General features: G+C 39.5%; 1 protein-coding gene across 22 annotated transcripts in view; it reads left to right on the top strand.

Annotated features, from left to right (window-relative positions):
* The window catches only part of LOC127063440 (mediator of RNA polymerase II transcription subunit 15-like), a 378,635-nt gene that overhangs the window by 19,096 nt on the left and 336,488 nt on the right, over positions 1-23,051 (top strand). For 12 of the 22 annotated variants that reach the window (XM_050993320.1, XM_050993428.1, XM_050993391.1 and 9 more), the window contains exons 2-3: positions 4,941-6,528; positions 7,159-7,457. The exons of 1 other annotated variant lie outside the window; for it this stretch is intronic. In XM_050993320.1, the coding sequence (XP_050849277.1) occupies positions 7,272-7,457 (186 nt within the window). In that variant the 5' untranslated portion in view covers positions 4,941-6,528; positions 7,159-7,271. Of the gene's footprint in view, positions 1-4,251; positions 4,314-4,937; positions 6,529-7,158; positions 7,458-23,051 lie in introns of those variants that run through there. 9 more of the 22 variants (XM_050993338.1, XM_050993259.1, XM_050993330.1 and 6 more) reach the window with 7 other exon arrangements.

The following is a 23,051-nucleotide window of genomic DNA, read 5'->3' as shown; positions in this document are numbered from 1 at the left end:
TTTGCTTCTTCATCGGCTTACACACTCTACTACAGTTTCATCAGAATATCGACTTTTTATCTTTCGCATCTTACTTGATTACTATGAAAGATAAAAGAGGTAAATAAAAAAAGAAGAAGAAAGAAAAGGTCGCAAATTAATTACGTATCTTTGATCAATAAAATAATAATAATAATAATAATAATAATAATAATAATAATAATAATAATAATAATAATAATAAAGATCGATTCGTTAGTATTCCAATGGACGATTAGATCGACGATTCTTCGACGATCTCCTACTCCTTCTCATCGTTACCCTTCTCATCGATATCAGAGGAAAACATGGGGTTGTTCTTTTTTTCTTCTCTTTTTTTTCCTCATTCGTTCTATGTTTTTCTTCGCAGGCCGCGTTACGATCGCGCACGACAACGTAAATTCGTGTTGTCAGAGAGTTGCGAGAGAAATTGCGATTCGCTGCCGCTTTTCCTAAGCGGCTTATTTTGCGCGACGTGAAATTGTACTATAGTCTCCTTTCTGTCCAGTACATGCGTACATACGTGTACACATCCCACACACAGACATATATATATATATTATATATATACACATACACACACTATGTACATATATACACATGTGCATAGTCCGTACTTATCTGTGTACATTTTCCTTTACTTTTTAACCGTCTCCGCGTCGCACATAAAGTACACACGGGCGATAAACGGACGAACCGCGGATAAGAGCTACGTTCTCTCTTTCTCTATCTATCTATCTCTATCTCTATCTCTATCTCTATCTCTATCTCTATCTCTATCTCTATCTCTGTCTCTGTCTCTATCTCTTTTTCTCAAAGTAATGTTTATGTTTCGTATAAGTAAACGCAGTTTTTCAACGGTTAACGTATGCTCGAGATCAAGGTGGATGTGTTATGTCTCTCGCGAGTTAGCGCGCGAACAGCACACGGTAGACACTTCGGAAAGAAGTTACGGTTCCCACTCACTCACTCACTCACCCACCCACCCAACCACCCACCCACCCATCTCTACTTTTCCGCGAGAAGCTTTCCCACGCGCAACGACAGAAGCCGAGAACTCGGCTTAAGGGGTTACTTATGCCCATCCCCTTTTGAAGCTTACAAAAACGTACTCTCTATTTACGATTTCTCTCTTTTTTTTTTTTTTTACCTTATTCTTCTTCCTCTTCTTCTTCTTCTTCTTCTTCTTCTTCTTTTTCTTTTTATTTTTACTCGTATGAGAATAAGAACGAAAGTTTTTCTTTTATTTGCGCACATTTTCCTCTTTGAACTTTGACTTTTCTTTCTCTTTCTTTCTTCTTCTTCTTTTAGAACGTTCATTTTCCGACTCACCGACGTGTAAGCTACTCGATACACAATTTATAATCATACAATCGGATTTATGATATAAATGAATATCGTATTATCGTTCCTGTAATATAATACGAAAGTCGTAGTAGTGTTTATCTAGTTATTATATATATATATATATATATAAAATCCTACGTATTATATAATAACGATGACAGCGATATCATAAACAAGGGCCACCATTAGATAGGATTTTTTCTTTCTTTCTTTTCTTTTTTCGTTAACTCGATGATAAATATGCTCGTTCTAAATCTCTTATGCTCTTATGATTGACACTCGAGGACTTTAGCTCGAGCACGTGTCATCTCCATTATATACATATATACATCCATACGTATATACCCATACTATACTATATTATTATACCATACTATACATACGTACCTATATACACCCGTCTCATTTTCCGGCTAAGACTTATTGCCCTTTTTTCTAGCAGTGTTGTTCGCAGTGAGTTGCTTCAGGAAAAAAGGGCGCCTGCACGAGCGCCCGTTCATACCTCTTCTCTATTTTCATCCCTCTTCGTGTATTCTCTCTTTTAAGAGAAACCGTCGTACCTAAGTACCTGTTTCTCTGTTTGTCTGTCTGTCCATCTTTCTCTCTCTCTCTCTCGCTGTCTCTTTTTGTTGGTTGGTTGGTTGGTAGTTCGAAAACATCAACTACACCTTACCCACCTATCTACCTGACGACCCAGGTAGTACGATTATCTCGAGACAAGCTGTGACCCGTGCGCGTGGCTTAACGCTTCGATGAAAGTCGAAAGAGGAAACGGCAATATACAAAAAGCCCATGTTTTGTACTCCTATATATATATTTTATATATATGTGTATATATATATATATATATAGACACCTTAAGACCTTTCCTCGCAAACTTTTTGACTTTTAGCCATTCGGTAAACGCGTGAAATTGTTTGGGTTTGTAAACCTTTCTTTCGGTCCCTTTCACAGATTATCCTTTTTCTATGGGGGTTGTCCCGGTAATTATGTCGTTTAGTTTACCGACACCTTCCGTATTTCTAAACACGAAGGACTATTGTAACCGATACCGAGTACCTAAACCACGGTTGTAAAATACAATGAAGCGTAGTAAATGGTTATATAGAAATTGGGATTATCTACTTGAACAGTCGATGAAACGTGGTATATACCTGTGTCGTTGAAAATTTTGACGTCTTTTAGTTGTGCGGTAAATACGTGAAATCGTTTTGACTTTCTAAACCCTTTCGCGTATCGTTAATAGATTATCCTTTTTCTATGGAAGGGTGTTTCGGTAATTATGTCGTTAAGTTTGCTACAATCTCTCCTATTTCCAAACACAAAAGACTATTGTAACCGATACCACCGAGTATTTAAGTATTTAAACCACAGTCGTAAATTTAATGAAACATTGAGTAAGTTTTAAATGGATATAGAAATTAGAATTATCTATATGAAGACTCGTTCGACATAGTATATATGTATATACATATATCTTTAAAATACTTTTTCGAAAATTTTTCCGAATTTTAAACGTTCGATAAATACGTGAAATTATTTAGCTTTCTAAACCTCTCGGTGGCTTTCACAGATTATCCTTTTTCTATGTGAGGTCTCTCAGTAATTATGTCGTTAAGTTTACCATAGTAGTTATCTTTCGTATTTCTGAAAAACAAAAGACTTTAAGCGATACGTCGTTCCTAATTTTAACACGTTGTCTCTAACAGGAAAGAGTCCGATTTTCCAAGTTCGCTTATCCCAAGAAACGACGAATTATCGTTTAAAGGATATTCTACGAAGTGCGAATATACTTTGTTGCACGGCATATTATCTATCTTATTAGCGTCAAGTCTATAACCGCGCGAATCTCTCTCTCTCCCTCTCTCTTTCTCTCTCTCTTTCTCTCTTCATCTCTTGGCAATGGACAATTAACAATAACGGGAGCGTGAAAGAGGCGGGTCGTACTTGTTAGACGAAGGACAAAAGAAAAAAAAAAAGCGCGGAAGAAATAGAAAAAGATAAGTAAATTAAAAAAGAAACGAGAGGAGGAAAAAGCAAGAGGAGAAAAAAACCAAAGCGACGGACGAAATACATAAATAAATATATAAATAAATAAAAAGTAAACGAGTGTGGGTGTGCGTGCGGTGTGTGTGCGTATTAAAGAAAATACGTAGCTATTTTCGTGTGTATATGAAAAAAAAAAAAAAAGAGAAAATTATAGGATGCACAAAAGAAAACAAAGAAAGAAAGAAAGAAATAGAGAAGATACAGAAGAGAGAAAGGGGTGAAAAACGAGACACGAGACAGAAAAAAAGAAGAAGGAAAAGAAGAAAAAAAGAAAAGATATACGCCAGGGAGGGAAAAAATTTGTGGCGTTATTATCTTTCGTTATTGGATCCTCGGCATTACATATGCTTCGCGCCACTTAATTAGGCGTGCTTGCACCGGTAGTCCTTGCGCTTTTTCTAAATTCTCTCTCTCTTTCTCTCTGTTTATATATATATATATATATATATATATATATACACATTTATATATGCATACGTACATACATACATATATACATATATAGATATATCTCTTATCTTTTCGGCCTAAGCTTTTCGCTCCCTCGAAAACCCGACTGCTAGTACTCTCCGTATTACTCGACGCCCTTTGCTCGACCCTTTCGACTAGTAGAGTCCTCGATACTCTCTCTCTCTCTCTCTCTCTCTGATTTTCTCTTATCCTTTTCCGTCTTTTTCTATCCCGCTGTATTCGCCGACTCGGATCCTTTAGCCTCTGGAACCCCGCGTAGTCTTCCAACCCCTCCCCCTCACCCTTTTGCCCCACCCTTGGAACAAGAAGCATTTTAAGCCTTTGCATCCGCAGTAACGCGAGTTTTCGCTTTTGGTATGTTTCCAGAACAGCAGAATCCGGAGTCCGAGCATAAGGGAGGAGCCTCTGGAGCGCGCCGAATAAATGACGTAAATCCGAAGAACGGAAGCGCAACGTCACTCGCTAACTCGCAATTCTCCCCACCCTCTCTCTCTCTCTCTCTCTTTATCTATCTATCTCTTTCGGTCTTGCTCTTTTTCTCTTTCTGTCTTTCTTTCTTTCTATCCAAATCCCTTCTCTCTATTCTCTTCCAGCTTCTCACAGGCCTTCGTCCTTCGACCCGACACGGATCGACCTACGAACCGGACCTTTGCTCCCCTCTCCTTCCCCTACTTCTTCTTCTTTTTCTCCTCCTCCTTCTCTCTGTTCTACCCCACTACTCGCTTTTTAGCCTTTCACGTGCTTATCCTTCTCTTTCTCTCCCCCTCTCTCTTTTTTTCTCTATTTTTGTTTCTTCTGTATACCGAAATCTCTCTCTCTTTTTCTCTCTATCTATCTGTCTGTCTGTTTCTCTCTCCCCCCCTCTCTCTCTCTCTCTTATTATTTACAAATTCACAAAAGCTATGTTTATTACAACTCACCTCTCTCACTCGCTCACTTGATCTCCTATCGATAGAGCGCGCGTCTAAGTACCGCTCTTCCAAATCGGATCGCTATCTCTCTCCAATCTTTTTTATAACTTTCGATTCCTCCTGACCGACCTTCCTTTCCAGTAGACTCGACACGAGACACGCGTTGGCTTGAAACCGGCTTGAAGGACACCACCAGCGGCTTTTTGAGACACGTATACATACAGTACATGCCACTACATCGACAGCAGCAGCAGCAGCAGCAGTAGTAGCAACAGCAGCAGCAGCAGCAGCAGCAGTAGCAGCAGCACCAGCAGCAGCACAACAGCAGTGGCATCAACAGTACCACCACCATCACCAGCAGCAGCAGAAGCAGCAGCAGTATCGCCAATAGTAGACTGTATAAAAAGCAACGATCGCGCCTATAGAACAACGACACATCGACAACATCGACAAGAAAAAAACAACAACGACAACAACAACTATCATCGTTGTCGTCGTCTTCGTCGACGTTTAGAGAGCTTCGAAGGCTTCCACAAGCTTTGCTCGCTCGAAAAGAGAAGAGTTACGGAGTAGAGTAGAGAAGGAGGAGGGTGTAAGGAAAGGAAAAGGAGAGAAAGGAGTTCGCGGAGCTTGGAGAGAGAGGAAAAGGCCTTTTAAAGGAACAAAATAACGGAGTGATCGGCTCTTTCTTCATCTTTGTCTTCTTCTACCACCACTACTACTATTACTACTGTTACTACTATTACTATTACTACTCTACTATTACCTACTACTACACTACTACTACTTGTATTTCTTCCTCGGACAAGTCCGAGATCTTCCGTGAGTCGACGAGTGTCAGCAGCTAAGCCAGCAACACACGTACAAGTAGTAGAAAAACGCACACAGCGTACAACGTTTTTGGAGCTTCCATCAAAAAGTAATAAGAAAGCAAACAAATAAATAAACGAACGAACGAACAAAACAAGAACGAAAGAAAGAACAGTACTAATAACGGAGCAACGGAAACAACGAAAAACGGAGTGGTGTTCGCCCTTTTGCAAGAAAGCTTTCTCTCTCTCTTTCTCTCTCTTTCTCTCTTTCTCTCTCTTTCTCTCTCTCTCTCTCTTTCTTTCTCTCTTTCACTCCAATAACTCTGACTCGTAGATACGTACGTACGTACGTACGTACGTACATCATCATCATCATCAGTTCGCACTTCTCCTTTATTTCGCCGCAAAATCTCTTCTAAAACCCATCGCCGTGCAGAGCAGTAACAACAACAACAACAACAACAGACAACAGGAGCAGTAGTAGCAGCGCAACAACAATCAGTCTAGTTTCTGTTTACTACGACTGATACGTACAGCCGACCAACCAACCAACCAACCAACCGACCGACCGACCGATCGACCGACCGACCGACCGACCGATCAACCGGATCGATAACGAGACACCTAATAAAGCGCACGGGCCGTCGAGAATAAGCGCTTCGCGGTATTCGGACGGGAATATAAGGACGCGCAACGTCCTCCGGATCATTCACGGTTCCCGTTAACGAAAGTCGTAGTCGAACGGAAGAAAGAAAAAGTTTCGCGATAATAATCCCGCGGGAATAATAATAAATTACTACGAGGACAACACAAGCCACGTATTTGTCCAAGAAGAAATATCGAAAAGGGAAGGAGGAAAGAAAACAAAGTTATTCCATTCGTCGTTTTCTACGGAAAGGTACGAAGGGTGGTGGTTCGTAGTAAGTACGCAACCGACCCGCGGCAACTTTTGCGATTCCGTGGTTCCGAGGTCTGAGAGAAAGAGGGTGATTGGACTTCTTGCTGCTTGTGTCTATTTCTCCGTGTGTGTTTTTGTGTGTTTGTTTGCGTGCGTGCGTGCGTGCGTGCGTGAGAGTGTGTTTGTTTTTCTTCTACTTCGCGTAGGAAGCGTATGTGAGAGAATTTGAAAGACCTCGATTCACGAAATCCATCTAGGTGCCGCGTGGTCGAAGGCTCTCGATTAAAGAGAAAGAAAGAAGAGAAAACAAGTGTGTGTGTATGTATGTATGTATATATATATACATACACGCATATATATACATACAAATATATACATATATATCTCATTGACAAAAGATCGATCGACGCGAGTGAACGCAAGAAGAAAAGAAGAGAAAGATAGAAAATAGATAAATAAAGAAAGAAAGAATAATAAGTAAAAGGAAGGAAGCTTCGACGACGACAATACAATCACAACAACTTCTTGTTCTTGGTCGGTCTAGCCAAGCGTTACTACTACTACTACTACTTCTTCTTCTTCTTCTTCTTCTTCTTCTTCTTTTTCTTGTTCTTCTTCTTCATCTTCTTCTTCTTCTTCTCGCTTAAAACAGCGAGATAGACAAAGACAGAGAGAGAAAGTAAGAAAGTAAGAAAGAAAGAAAGAAAGAAAGAAAGAAAGAAAGAGAGATACAAGTCTCTCGTACGTTCTTCTTGGACTAGGAGAATGGCAATGGTCAATATGAATAACCTACTCAATGGCAAGGACTCGCGGTGGCTACAGCTCGAGGTTTGCAGAGAGTTTCAACGCAACAAGTGTACCAGGCCTGACACGGAGTGCAAGTTCGCTCATCCACCAGCCAACGTCGAGGTGCAGAATGGACGGGTCACTGCTTGCTACGACAGTATCAAGGTAATACACGCAACATTATTATATTCTAATCGTTGACTTTACGATGCTCGACGATCAAAAATAATCGATATACCGTCATTGTTTTATTTCCTTTATTTTATTTTATTTTATTTTTTTTTTAACGAGAGTACGTCTTTCGTACGTACGTTTTTTTAAACGTATGAGTCATTAAAGAGTAACTAGCAGCTACGTTTATATCTACTTATTATATTATAATCGAATATAAATCGACGATAGAATTTGTTTATCTTTGATAAAAAGAAAAGAAAATTATATTAATCGTAGCGAGGGGAGAAACAAATATTTTCGCGACGTTACTTTCACGATTTTATACTGTATAGGGTCGACGATCTTATTCGTAAGAAACGCATATATATATATATAAGTGTGTATACGTGTAGAGGTGTAGATATAGGTATAGGTATATATATATATAACAGCGTGCACGATTAAATGGGCGGGGTGGTAGCAAAGATACGAGTAGGGTGTGGCTCTCTCGCTCTCTCTCTCTCTCTCTCTTTTCTCGTCTAAATGCCTTCTCTCGTGGATATTGAATGTGAAAATTGAATTTGCAGTTATTAATAGAGACAATTATTCAACGCCTGAGGGTCGACGTCGTCGTCGTCGTCGACAGCGACGACGACGACGACGACGACTCATCGACGGGGAGAGAAAGTCGTTCTTTTCGCGAGTTCGACGAATTGGATAGGTGAGAGGGCGGGGGTGGGAGCAGAAGCGAGAAAAGGGGGTTGGGGTGAAAAAAGACTTATATACTTGCTGCGTAAAAATCGCGTATAATCTTTTATCTCGAGAAAGTTCTCGTACTACGTTTGAAGGCCCGACGACGCAAATAGACCCTTTTCTCTGATTAAATAAGGGAACGTCGATCTCTATCATACTTTTTTCTTTTCTCTTTTCCTTTACTTTTTTCCCCTCTTCTTTTTTTCTTTTCTTTTCTCTTTATTCCTTTTTTTTTCTTTTAACCTTCGAATTATATTCCTCGTCAAAGAATAAATCGATCCGGAGTCAGAAAAGAGAAATTTTTTACGTCTAATATATACAGAGCTACGGTAATAACGAGATGGCCTGGGGATAAAAGTATTTAGACGATTTGACAAATCAGTCAAGCTTTCTCGAAAAATTATTATCCGTTCGTAGTCGTCGAGCTTCTAATTATTACGATCTGAAAAATGGGAAATAGAAATTAGACTAAAAAAAAGAAAGAAAGAGTAACAAGAGTTTTAAGATTATTTTTAAGAATTTTTCGATCAATCAAACTGTACGTTACAACGATATAAATATATAAATATATATTTACTCTTTTATATGTTTCGTTCGATACGTATTTTTTTATTTGAATGAACGTCGAAATCTATGTAGAATATATACGTACCGTGTGACAAGTTAACGCGTTCTCAAATAGGTATATGGATACTTACGTATATATATTATATATTATATATATATAACGTGTGCGTATGTATCTATATATCAAAAGGTACGTAGCACTTACGAACTGGTCGAAGTTTAAGAGGAAGGAATTTGCTTCTACGACAATGGAGAAATTCCATAGTGTTTGGATTGATGCGTTTCATAACAATTCCATTATATTATTACGATGACGATGACGAGAACCTATCTAACTGGTAACGTTTTCTCATATATAGATATAGTAACGGAAGGTAATCGTTGAATTAGAATGCATCAATATGTCGGTATATATCTCTTATCATAATTGTGAACACGTCTACGTATTCTAACCATTTAACGAATCGATTACAATTTCTCTTCGCGAACGCGGAAATTCTCACGGGTGATACGCGATATAACGTACTTACGTATACGCGTACGGAGGAGGGGATAATGATACGTTAAAAATAATAATACCGATTAAAACCATATTATTTCGATATACGCAGAGGGTGGGCCAAAAGTTCCTACGTGGATTTTTAAAGATCAATTATATCTTATAGATAATGTTTTTTTTTTTTTATTTTATTATTTCCAATAAACATTAACGACTGTATTTATTCTATTATTTATTAATAATTACGAGCTTAGAAAAGTTTGTTTTTTTCTTTTTTTAAATAATTTTGTACACAGATATATAGCGCGTGTATAGATATGTAGCGTATGTATGAAACACAAACTTACCAAGTACGATCGTACGGAATTCGTTGATATCTGACGTAATAATACGGATAAAGATAAAATCAGACTCTCGAGTATGGCTTTTTCCTCATAGAAGTCTCTTTCATTGGGACGTACACGTGAACGAACGAATACATGTGCGCGCTCGCGCGTATATCGGCACGTACGATCGGAGTTCGACGCATTAAATTGTCCTTATTGTGTGCGTGTATATACGTGTATATCTGTATATGTATCTTAAGAGTCGCGATGAGCGAACGAGCGAGCGAACGAGCGAGCGAGCGAGCGAGCGAAGTAATAACGGAAATAACTTGGCGATCGTAGTCAACGGGACAAAACGTTATCTTTGCCGATATGAAAAGAAACAGAGACTTTTGATATGGAGATAAGATAATCGAGAGATAGATAAATATAACGAATGCGTTTATCTATTTCGCTTTGATTCATTTTTTCATTTCTTTTCTTTTTATCATCTTTTTTTCTTTTTTATTATCTTTTCCCGTCATTTTCATTTTTCACAATATTACGTGCGAATCGATTCATTCCAATGATTACGAATGGATTATTTCAAAATATATAATAGAAAATAAAATAAATAAAAAAAAAAAGGAAGAGAGAGAAAAAAGATAGACAAGAGAAATAGAAATCGAGACGATCGTCGAGTTTCTCTCTTGTCGGTTCATCGCCGTTGTCGTCGTCGTCGTCGTCGTCGTCGTCGATCGTCGTCGACGACGACGTCGACGTCGACGTCGTTTAATTCTGGAAGCTATTAATGTCGTCGTATGGCTCGTCTGAAAGGCTCGCTTGTCCGTCGATCCACGACAGTCTCTTCTCGCACGTTCCTCTCTTTCTCACTCCTCTTTCTATCTAACTATCTATCTATCTGTTTATCTATCTATCTATATCTTTCTCTCTTTCTCTCGCAAGAATGGCAAAGAATGGCACTCGTTACGTTTAATCCGGCCAACGAAACAACCTCGCATTTGGAGTCGTACACACCGATTTATTTCATCCCACGCGACTCGTAGCCTCTATCTCTCGTGTGTTCAGGATGGTCTGTCTTTCTCTTTCTTTCTATCTCTATCTGTCTATATCGCCATTTAAAAAGAAGAGAATCAGCTTTGAAAATCAGCTTTCTACTCTCTTTCTATCTTTTTCTCTTTGAAATAGGAAGAAGAAGCCTATATTTTAATGTTTCGTTCGACGTATATTTTCGTCGTGATAATTCTCATAAATCTTGGAGAAAGAAAAGAAATAAGAAAGAGAGAAAGAAAGACAGTCAGTTTGGATATGGTTATCTCGTCCCCGTTAAGTTCGACGAGAGATATTTGGCAAAGCGATTCGTCGGTGTATAATAAAATATTCGATAAATTTCAACTAAAGTGTCATATTTACGTTCGTAATAGTTCGAGAAAAGGAATCTTTATCCTAAATATATTGGAGATCTGAGAATGAGCAGAGTCGCTTAGTATTTACGAGCACGAACGACAAACGCATCGTGATTAAGAGAGAGAGAGAGAGAGAGAGAGAGAGAGAGTAAATGTATAAACAAAATTAATATGTTTTCTTGCCTACTATCATACATATTAATAATAAACGTTATGCAACGAAACGTGATATAAGAAAAAAGAAAAAGAAAAGGAAGGAAAGGAAGAAAAAAAGAAAGTTTATCTTTGGACAAAACAAAGTAAAAAATAAAAACGATCGTATAATTCGAAAGAAAAAAAGAAAGAAAGAAAGAAAGAAAGAAAGAAAGAAAGAAAGAAATACGTAAATATATCTTTTCTATCGCTTATATGTGACTTCTCCAGTCTGATAATAGTCAGGAAGAGTAATGTTCTTTTGAAGGTTTCCTCTTCTCATAGAGGTGGAGCCGCGCGAACACGCTCGCGTTGATACTCGTTTTCAACCTTTTCTCCCAAGAGTATGGCGTTGAACGTGGTAACAACGCAACAACAATACCAACATCAACGCCAACATCAATACCAATACCAACGGAAACACCGAGTAACGTCCTTAAAGATTTCTCGCTGGATATAAGAGAAACTATCTCGGTTCTAGGAGCCAATATTACTCTCTCGAGGAAATATTAGCAATAAACCATTGCATTACGTAGACCAACCGGACCTCGGTTGGCAGCCTGTCCCTTTTCCTACATTGCCTTCGACCGAGACACCAAACTTTTCTCTCTCTCTCTTTATCTTTCTCTCTCCCCTCCACTTAGTCATTCTCTATGGAGTCTACACGTCTCGTTTCTTGCCCGTTTAGGTGCCAGAAACGCGGCTTTCCTCGCGTTCCGACGATGAAATAAAGGCTCATTTTTTGACTTGGGAATAAAGGAGAGTGGCTATTATCGTTTTCGTACGTCTACCATGGACGGTCGTCTTTCCTTCTTTTCTACGATCGTCGGCCATCTTCCAAGGACAAGATCTTACGAGAAGCTAGATTAATTTGCTACGATGAAAGAACTCGGTTTATCTCTATATTTATCTATTTCTCTCTCTCTCTCTCTCCCTGTCTTTCTCTCTTTCTCTCTTTCTTGAATGAGATAGGATCCATGGATGCGTTCTCGTACTTTAATTTTTGAAATTTCGAACAATTTTCAAATTTATTTCGGGAAATGTGATTGGATTTGAACGCCAACACAACACGTAACTTAACTATATATCGTGTATGTATGTATGTATGTATGTATATATATATATATAACTATACATAACTATATATATATATATATATATATAGTTATGTATAGTTTTGTGCGGTTTAATCGTTGCAGAAATTCAATTACGGTTCGCGCGTCACCGGTCACTACGGAGATAGTTTACTATAGTCTCGTGTCCGTGGTCAAAGAACATCGATCAGAAGTTGGTCAAGTTCGTTGTTGGAAACTATCGTTTGATGGTCTGCTTACTGCGAGAAAGCAAGTGATTCGAATACGGAATTCAAGATACAACGGAATAGTTTCGGATATAGGTGCACGATATTTTTCGTCGGAATTATCTCTTTTGTTTTCTTTTCCTTTCTATTTTTTTCTCTTCTGTAAGTTTTATAGATTCCAAAAATAATACCGAATGGTGGACATAAATCTCTTGCTCCATAATTTTCCTTCCAATTATATTACGTATTACGCGCGTCAGGTTTTATTAACGAAAAATTTCCGAGTCCGTCGGTAGGAAAAAGGAAAAAAGAAAAAGGGGGAAAAAAATAAAAAAAGAGCATTCATTTTCACGTGCACACTTATGCAATACATTGAAATTTATTTTATCGCGTTAAAAATGAAACGATAACGCGTGTCGTTGATAAAAAAAGAGAGAGAGAGAGAGAGATAATGATAATTCTACGAATACGCAAAACAGATGTAATATTTTTAAAAACCGATAATTAAGTATCATACGTTATAGTTGGATCGAGAAACGCGTACGTACTTACGTAGAAGGAAAAAGAAACACAATGAATAAGTATATAACGTCAGGCATTTTAACGCGATCCTCTGGCGAGGGCGGAGAAGAGTTAAGGAAGGAAAGTGACGTAATCGCCGCGTAGTAACACAATAAGCAAGGTACTTTGTTAATTTGATATTTCATCTTAACGTATTTCGTTACGGTCGTCACGGAGTTCTGGGAGTGACACATAATGGTTTCGCATAATATTCCTTCGTAGAACTCGATCTTCTCCCTCGTATCAGTGTATCGTTCGCATAATTCCGTGCGATATGTGTATCGTTCGTCGTACCAGGTAGAATACGTAGAACGCAGTTATGCGTGTATTTGTATGTATGTGCGTTACGGTTCTGTGTTTCACCTGCGTAACTAGGAACAGAATAGATAGATATATAGATGGATGGATGGATGGGTGGATGGATGGATGGATGGATAGATGGATGGATGGATGGATGGATGAATGGATGGATGGATGGATGGATGGATAGAAACACGGTAGAGGGGTAGTTGTAACGTCTAAATGCTCCTTCAATTTGGTATTTCACATCGTGAAGCACGTCGTTTCGTATCTCGCGCGGTCTCTTCCTGTTGTGTCGAATCCATGTACGTATGGCTCGTAGCAGAGAAGAGCCTTAGGACGATGAGTATATTAGTGTTCCTGTGTTCGACGACTCTATATATGTATGTATATATGCGTATATATATCTACATATATATATATAATATATATATACACACACACATATATATATCGAACGCATTGGTACACGAGGAGTATCGACTATGAGAACACTCGATCGATCGATTCCGCCAGTGCTACCGGAACGATCGGTAGAAACGACGTCGACGTCGACGTCGACGTCGACGACGACGACGACGACGACGAGGGGGGAAGGGCTAGCTATGGCAGACAAGGGAAGGACTCACCCTCGTCGCGATGCCCAGTAACGACGTTACGATCCTACGAGTACTTCGTCCTCGTGAAATTCGTACGCTCGATTCCAATTAGGTCGATTGGGACGAAAGCGGGATATTAAAGTGGGAGGATTCACTGCCCGTTTTCCTCTCCTCCCTTTTCTACGATAGAAATGTGTATGAGTACGGGGTTCCGTATTGTACGAGATTATAGTAGACCAAGGAGCAATAATATTTCTTGATACCGATAGTCTTTCATTCTTTTCTTTTTTCCTTTTTCTGTCTTGTTTTTTTATATTTTTATTTTATTTCATTTTTTTTAATCCCCTCCCCCCTATTTTTCATCATCGAGCTTCTTCCAATCTTTTCTCTCTCTTCTTTTCTCTTTCTACTTCTTGTATTTAATTATTTTTTCTATTTTTTATGTCACTTCTTTTTCCCTTCTCTTTTCTTTTTTTCTTTAATTTTTCTTTTTTGTTTTCCTGCTACTCGAAGAACGCACGATCCTTTTCCGATCTTATAAACGAATCTAACTTCGTTTAGTCAGTCTTTGCTCTTGTGCTCGAAAACGCAGCACCTCCCGAAGCCGCATTGCCGTTCGAAACTCGCGCGGCAGCTCTTATTCACCTCACCGTTATCGATTCCAATTACCTTAAAACTTCCAATTAATTCGGCTGTCGAGCGAGCCCATCCACCTCCACCTCCTCCTCCTCCTCCTCCTCCTCCTTCTCCTTTTCCTATCCCCTTTCCCTTTAGACCATCGTCATACTATCCAACGACGTCGAACAGCAGCCATTTCTCGGTCGCAGATGTCGCGAACTAAAACGTCGAAAATGAAACGTCCCTCTCTCTCTCTCTCTCTCCCTCTCTTTCTCCTTCTCTCTCTTTTTCTATTTTCTCTTTTTTCTTTCTTTTCTCTTATACTTCTCTTTTTTTTTCGTCCTCTCTCGCTGTCTCTCTGTCTGTCTGTCTGCTTGTCTGTCTGCCTGCCTGTCTACCTCTCTCTCTCTCTTTCTCTCTCTCTCTCTCTCTCTCTCTCTCTCTCTCTCACTCTATCCCACGCTCTTTACCCTATTGCTTGTTTTATCGGCTCGTCACGCCCCGCCGACGATCGGCGTTTCTTTATTCCTTTGTGTCGCGCCGGTATACCGTTTCGCATAGGCTAGCCTATTCGTCCACATACACATGTCTCTATATACATATGTGTTGTGTGCTCGTGTACGTCCGTGTGTAACGCGCACGACTTGCTCCTCTCTACCGGTTTCCCATCCGGACACGATAACGTGCCGTTTCCAAAACGATGATAACAACCGATGGTCACGTATGAAAAATCATTTCGATGTCGATGTTCGTTTTCGAGGGTTCGTTTGGAACGAAACGAAAAAAGGATTTAAAAAAAAAAAGAAACAAAAAAGAAAAAAGAAAGAAAGAAAGAAAAGAAGAAAAGAGTCCGAGTTCCCGTGCCAGCTAGATCATCAATCGCATTTTCTTTCTTTCTATTTCTTTTTTTGTTTTGTTTTTTTTTTTTTGTTTTCGTTTCGCGAATTTATCGTTTACTTTTTTTTCTCCTCTTATTTTTTATTTCCCTGCTCTTCTCCTTTCCGTTTTTTTACTCCATCCATAACGGAGAGACGATGACGAGCCTCGATACGGTAAATATAAACGGTAAAAGATCATTTTGAAACTTAAACGCGTATCGCGAGTCCCTCGATGCATTCTCTCACGTCTCGCGTCTCTTTCGCTGTATTCTCCTTTCTCTCTCTCTCTCTCTTTCTCTCTCTCTCTTTCTTTTTCTCTCTGTCTCTCTTTTTCTCTCAATGTATTTTCAGACGCGTTATGTTAGGTGTGACTCATTTCGCTCGCACTTCGTCGGATACGAGAGCTCGCATATCCGTCTTCTTGACCCCACTTTATCGTTGGTATGGTGAAAGAGAGAGAGAGAGAGAAGAAAAAATGGAAACGTAGTTTCCTTTCTCTAGGAAGGAGGCCAACCTTGAAACTTCGTACTCGCGAGAACATAATTGCGAAAAAGTTCGTTCTTAATTTCGCGCGGAAAGTGTGTTTAACGGCGAACGTCGTTCGTAATCGTGTAAATAAATTTGTGACGATTACGAGATAAAAAAGTAATCATCGATTTCTTGCGTAAAGTTTTTTCTTTTTTCTTCTGCTTTTTTATTTTTTGCTTTCTCTTTCTCTGTTTTTTCAAAGATACAAGATGGTCGCTCTAATTCAGTCGATGTAATTACATTTAATCGATTAAAAAAAAAAAAAAAAAAGAAAACAATTTAACTTGAAATTTTACTTGAAACTTATAGGAAATGTTGTTATCGTCCCTCAACGATACACCATACACCATACATCGAATCCAACGTCGCTTGATTTTCGCGTCGAACCAAAGTATTTATTTCGAGCCAAGTCGTCGCATAGAAAGCTGCCAAAAGCTTTCAAAATTTTGCAACAATTTTGTCAGAATACACCTAAAATGTTAATTATCATTTATCATTTTTCATAGACGGTGAGATAGTGTGTGTGTGTATTGGTAGATATAACTGCTAAACTACATCTTCTTCGCACGTGTTAAATTATAACGTAACATAACTTAGAAGATACGGAATCCTATTTGCGTGGGTCGATACGTTCGGCTTTTACATATATATATATTTATATTTATATTTATACACACGCATACACACATTTTAAGGAATAGAAATATGTTTCGGGCCACGTGTTTGACAGGCCTAACGTACGGTTATAGTACTAAGAAGAAGAAGAAGAAGAAGAAGAAGAAGAAGAAAATCGGGAAATCCAGAGGCTCGTTGTTGTGTAAGCGATGATAGCTATGAAAACTTACGAGTTGTGGAAGACCACCCATAAGAAACACGGTATTTTTGTTACGACCGTTTGTATTTCACGATTAGAAACCGTCTTAGAAAGTACGTTAGATTCTTGATAGAGGAGAAAACCTAAGATACTTATAAAGTGTCCAGGGTTCAAGAGGAATTTAATATTATTAAAACGTAACAAAGTGTAGAACCGTATGTTACAAGATTTAATGGTTAGAACATTAACAGATGTGTCGTTGCAGTTTCTCTTGTTGGCTTTGAGAATCGTAGACAAGAACGAAGATAGCAGTTGGAAGAGACCATCGATAGGGAAAGAGAAAGAGACGGAGAAAGAAAAAGAAAAAGAGAAAGAGAAAGAGAAAGAGATAGAGATAGAGAAATAGAAATAGTAAGAGAATAGATGCACTAAACGTGAAATAGAGATAGACGGGGGGGTAGTTCGGGAGGAAGGAGTAAGGGGTGATTTGGTAAAAGCGTTAGAGAGTAGGGATGAAGAGGGAGAGGGGGAAGAAGGAGGAGGAGGAAGAGGAGGAGGAGATAGGTGCGTTTCACGTTGGCAGACACGAAAAACATAGTTAACAGCTGCTACCTCCGGTGTTGGCGTCGCCCGCGGTCGCTCTCTGCACCTGTCGCGTCCGTTAACGTGAGACTAAAATACGGAACGACGAGCTCGCGAGTGGAATCGTCCGTCGGATCGAGGCCTCTCTCCTTTTCTCTTTTTCTTTCTCGTACTCTCTTTCTCTCTCTCTTTCTTTCTCTCTTCGTTTCTCCTCAATCTTATTTTATTACCTCTTGTAATAAGCTTGTGAAGCTCGATCGTTGATTCGTTAATACCTCTCGCAAATCGATCGACTCTCGTTTCTGTATATTTCGAATGAAGAAATTTCACGTACCCAATTATATATTCCTTTGCACAATTGGATACTTCGTTCTGAAATGTAAAAATATCATGACATTTGCTTCGAGTCTCTCGTGGATGGATATTAATATTGCAAAGAAAGAGAAAGAGAGAAAGAGAGAGGGATGGGGGAGGAGGAGGAGGAATAAGAAGAAGAAAAAGAAAAAGAAGAAGAGAATTTTCGTAGAGCTTGGAACAAATATTGTTTCGTCGTCATTTCGATATATATATATATCCTAGAGCTGTCAAAGGAGAAGTCGTTCGAATTCCTCTGAAGCGTGTCGCGAATTAATCATTAAAGCGAGTTTCACAGTTTGGCCTAGGTACATGTATATGGATTTTGTATGGCCGTGCGATTGATATGGTAGATAGGTAGGTAAGGTATCTATCTACTCTCCTCCGAGGCATAACCCATGTACAGAGGAAATTATACATACTTCCTAACCTTAGACCAAGAAATACTAACGCGTTAATTTTCACGAATATGAATGAATTTCTCGAATACCTATTAAATTAAATCATGGATAAGTAAATACTTATGTATAGATCAGTACTGGTCTTCGATCATAGATAAGATCGTACTTTGAGTTCGATTCGTGCGATGAGTTTTATTGGTTTTAATGGCACTTAAGAAAGAGATAGAAAGAGAGAAAGAGAGAGTAAAGCTTAGTTACGAGTTCACGAGTTTTTGAAGGGACAAGGAAATGAAAAAAAAGAGATAGATAGAGAGAAAGAGAGAGAGAGAGAGAAGGAAGGAAGGAAGGAAATAATCTTAAGCACGCTCTCTTCTCATTGTCAGTCCGTCGACTAATTGCGAGGCTCTCGAGGGTTAGGACAAAGGTCGTCGCATCGGCGAAACGTTTAACCTTTCCCCCCTGGCCGAACTCTTGCTCGGCGACGTGCCGAGGATTCGTTGGATTCGTTGGATCCCCCCGGTGATCACATTGGCACCGATCGTGTATACGTATGTCCTCACTGGGGACGCAAGCCAAAAGAGAGATCAAGAACGCTTCGTTCTTAGCTATCTCTCTTCTTCTTCTTCTTCTTCTTCTTCTTCTTCTTCTTCTTTTCTGTCTTTTTTTTTTCTTTCATTTTCTTTCTCATCTATCCGTCGCGCCGTCTCGTAGCCGCGGGCCTCGCGTTTCGAGAGGAGAATCACCGTTACTTCTTTCATTCCTTTTTTCTTTCTTTCCTTCTTTCTTTCTTTTGATTTCGCTCGACCGTATTACAAATCTATTCGCGAGAGGATAGAGATATTGCCGACCTTTCTTCGAGCTTTTTCAAGTGTATATATATATATATATATATATATATATATATATATATTAAAAAAAGAATTAGAAAAATATCGAGTGGAGAACTTCGTAATACGCGTTGAACATATACTTAACTAATTGATTAAATATACGTTACTATCGATACAACCTCGCAATTTATTTTTTTATTAAATTACTTTCTCGCGATCTCGAAAAGATTTATTTAGGTATACTGAAATTTTATGAAATTGAAATTATTCCGATAAGAAGGAAAAAAAGAAAGCAAAAAGAAAAAAGAAGAGAAACAAGAGGAAGAAGAAGAAGAAGAAGAAGAAGAAGGAAAGAAAGGGAATTAAGGTACAGGGAACCGAGTTCGCTTCGTTCGGGCGTGCATTGTTAGCTACGGAATCGATTCGAGTCGGCGACATGCGGCAGACAGAGAGACAGCCAGGCCGGGTTTGCTACATCACCGACAGTCAGACGGACAAGCAGAGAGAGAGCCGGCGACAGACGGGCGGGCAAGCAAGCAAGCAAGCAGGCAAGCAAGCAAGCAAGCAAGCAAGTAAGCAAGCAGGCAGGCAGGCAGGCAAGTAAGCAAGTGAACAGGCAGACAGGCAGGCAGGTAGGCAGGCAGGGGACTAGACAAGTAGGCAGGCAGGCAGGCAGGCAGGCAGGCAAGACGAATGCAGGAGAAGGATGGAACAGTCAGATAGGAGGGAGGTTGGGTAAAGGGGGTGGTAGGTAGAGAGGGAGGAAGGCTGGCAGGTTCTCGTGTATTACTTCTAGCCCACAAACTACGCCTCCTTCTCAACCTCCTTCTTCTCCTTCTCCTCATCCTTCTCGATATTACGTCTCTGATATCTCACAGAGAAAGAGAGAGAGGGGTAGGAAAGGAAGGAGTGAAAGAGAGAGAGAGAGAGAGAGAGTTACCTCGCTGAAATATCTTACGTAGAGCAGTCTAAACGTTTGCTATTCCAGCCGAGTGGAAATTCATTTAATTGCCTCGAAAGATCAAGAGCTCTCCTCTCTCTTTGGCTTGGTCTCTCTCTCTCTTTCTCTCTCTCTCTCTCTCTCTCTTTCTCTCTATACCCTTCTTCCTTTAGAGCACCGATACCTTGCCTCTCCATACCGACTCTCCGCTTCCTTTTTCTCATCTCTTCCGTCTTCTTCGACGAGAACTCGACGCTTTTCGTACGGTCGTATATGTCTACTATACTGTGAATCTGCGCGCGCGTGTTTATGTACACACACACAAATACATATACGTATATATATATCTTTCTCTGTATGTACTTGGATAGGTAGCGTGTATGTAACAAAGTGGATATATACGGTCTCTGATCGTCCTGGCGCCATCTTCGTCTTCGTCTTCTTCCTCGCTTAGTCGCAGACCAGGAAGGAATATTACGAACGGAGATATCGAGAGCAGAGCGAAACTTTCCTCTGGCAATCGAGGTCGATCGTTTGTGCGAGAATCTCTCTCTCTCTCTCTTTCTTTCTCTCTTTCTCTATCTATCTTTCTCTTGCTCTTTCTTCCTCTCCCTTCCTTGACTCGTTTGCACGTGCCACTTCGTGCCCTTAATTTATAACAGTCTCGATTTTCGACTAACTCCAGTAATCCGTCAGGTTCAACGGTTCTCTCTCTCTCTCTCTTTCTCTTCGAAATCTACTATAGTAGATAGTAGCAGTACCTACGTACAATCCTGGAAGCGACGTATACTAGTTGCTTTGTAAGCGTCTGTCTTCGCGCTGATGCTCCGCTCGTTATATACCGAGCTTACAGTAGTCGATAATTATTTCCAACTGAAATAAGCTTTTGTTAGATCGAATCCTTTGATATATCAAATTCCAATTGCACCAGACATTTTTCTTTCGTAGTATTATCTGTAATATTATATTATCATCTCTGCTCCTCTTTCTCTTTCTCTCTCTCTCTCTCTATATATATATATATATTTATATATATAAACATATAAATATTTATTAATAAATATTAACAAACATATAATGGAAATTTGAATTGGATCCACAAGGAATAATCTTTAATCGATCATTTTACTTTATATGGGCCACAGCATATGCATAATTTGTATATACCTACGTATTATATGCGGGTACCAGGGGCTCCTCGAGAATGAAGTCACGCGCGTCGTTTGAAAGTTAAAAAAAAAAAACGAAGTTAAAAACGTAGGATCGATTTAAATCGATTCCATAGGCGGAAGGACGAGGGACTTCTTCTTTCGTTTTGCCCGTCGCGGTTAATAGCTTCTCCTTTTTTTCTTATCTCTCTTTTTCTTCTCTCTCCCTCTCTCTACTTTTTAATTTCCCCCTTTGTGTCGAACAAATCAGCGGACGGCTTTCCTTCTTCCTATTTCCATCTTTCTCTCTCTTTCTCTCTCTTTCTCCACTTTGTAGTTTCATCGCGAAGTACCTACTCGCGCTTCTCTTATTCGTAAAAGGTGAAGATTTCTAAATAGCTCCCTTGCTCGAAGTCCTCGCAAATCGGAAAGCTTTACCTCTTTCCCCACACTCTAGGCCACAGAAGACGAAGTACTTGCATTATTTATACAAAGCCTGTGTATGTGGATACGCGCGCGTGTGTGTATGTACGTATGTATGTATTGGAATCGCATAAGCATGACAAAGTCAACGACAAAAGACGGCAATGCTTTAGCACCCTCATAGTATGTATGTATGTATGTGTACGTGTGTGTGTGTATATATATATTCGATAAGGTGACTTTGAACGGAACGTACTAATTGGAGGTCGCTTTATTATCGTTAATTCGCGGTAGAGAACGAACTATGTAGCTCGACTTTCTGTTCGACGAGAGGAGGAGGACGAGATGGATGAGGATGAGGATGAGGATGAGGATGAGGTAACAGGGTGGTCCCCGTCCGTCTCTTGGTATATGTATGTGTGTGTATGTGTGTGTTTCTATGTATACAACGTTATTACCCTTTTGCGTAAAGTAAGAGAAGATATTTCAATCGTGTCTCGTTTGACGACGAGAACGATAAAAGTAAGTAGAGAAATGCGACGTTTCATCCTTCTTCTTCTTCTTCTTATTTTTCTTCTTTTTCTTCTTCTTCTTCCTCTTCCTCTTCATCTTCATCTTTTTCTTTTCCTTTTTTCCTCCGATTGCTCTCACGAACTTTGAATTATTTATATAGGACATTTATATCGCCGTTCGAAAAATCAACGTTCTCTCAACGATAAGTTCAACGTTTCAAAGAACTTAATATCCTTTTTGCTTATTTACTTGCGAATTAACGCGACTAGATAAAGTACACATCTTGACTGTTGGCTATTACTTCTGCTTACGTCATCGTCTGCTTTTAACGATACGCATTTTCCTTCGTCCACATTGATAACCGATCTTATCGGTTTATAACCTGACACTCGCTCGAGTTTACCCTAAGCATATCCTCCCTAGACTCACCCGATCCTATCCTATTCGCGCTAATTCTCTTTCCCCTATTTTCTCTCCTTCTTTATCATACCAACGATAATGAGAAACTCTCATTGTCTTAACTCTTCCCTTCTTTCATCGCAATATCCATTGGCGATCTTCCAAGAAATGGCAAAGTTTTCTTCTATCCGAAGAATATATTTACTACGTGGATACATGCAAACATACATACACACATATATGTATATATATATGTATATATATATACATATGTACATATGTACAGCGATAGACGTTTACTTACGAGGAACATCGATCGTCTAACGGAGTAAGTCTGGTCTAGCCAAAATCTTGGCTCGCTAGTTTACGATCGGTCAATTTACTTAATAGTTGGACTCACAGAAAGTGGCTACTAGCATAAGATCGTACAGGTAGTCTAAACTATACAGGACAAGGAAGGATCCAGCTAGTTAGAGCTAGCTGAAGCTACGGAGTATAAGCATCAACATCAGCATCGGCATCGGCATCGGCATCGGCATCAGCATCAGGAGCAGTAGTCTGTAGTGGTCTATCGTTTTCACGTAATTTACGGTAGTACGGCATTAACCACAATACCCTGTCTCTGTCGTAATAGAACGGTTGGCTCCGCTCTGTGAACGGGATTGGGGATGAGAA

The sequence above is a fragment of the Vespula vulgaris genome, chromosome 1 (assembly GCF_905475345.1).
Source record: "Vespula vulgaris chromosome 1, iyVesVulg1.1, whole genome shotgun sequence".
Classification (NCBI taxonomy): Eukaryota; Metazoa; Arthropoda; class Insecta; order Hymenoptera; family Vespidae; genus Vespula; species Vespula vulgaris.
Note: the sequence above shows the minus strand (reverse complement) of the source record. Positions and strands in the feature narration are given on the sequence as shown.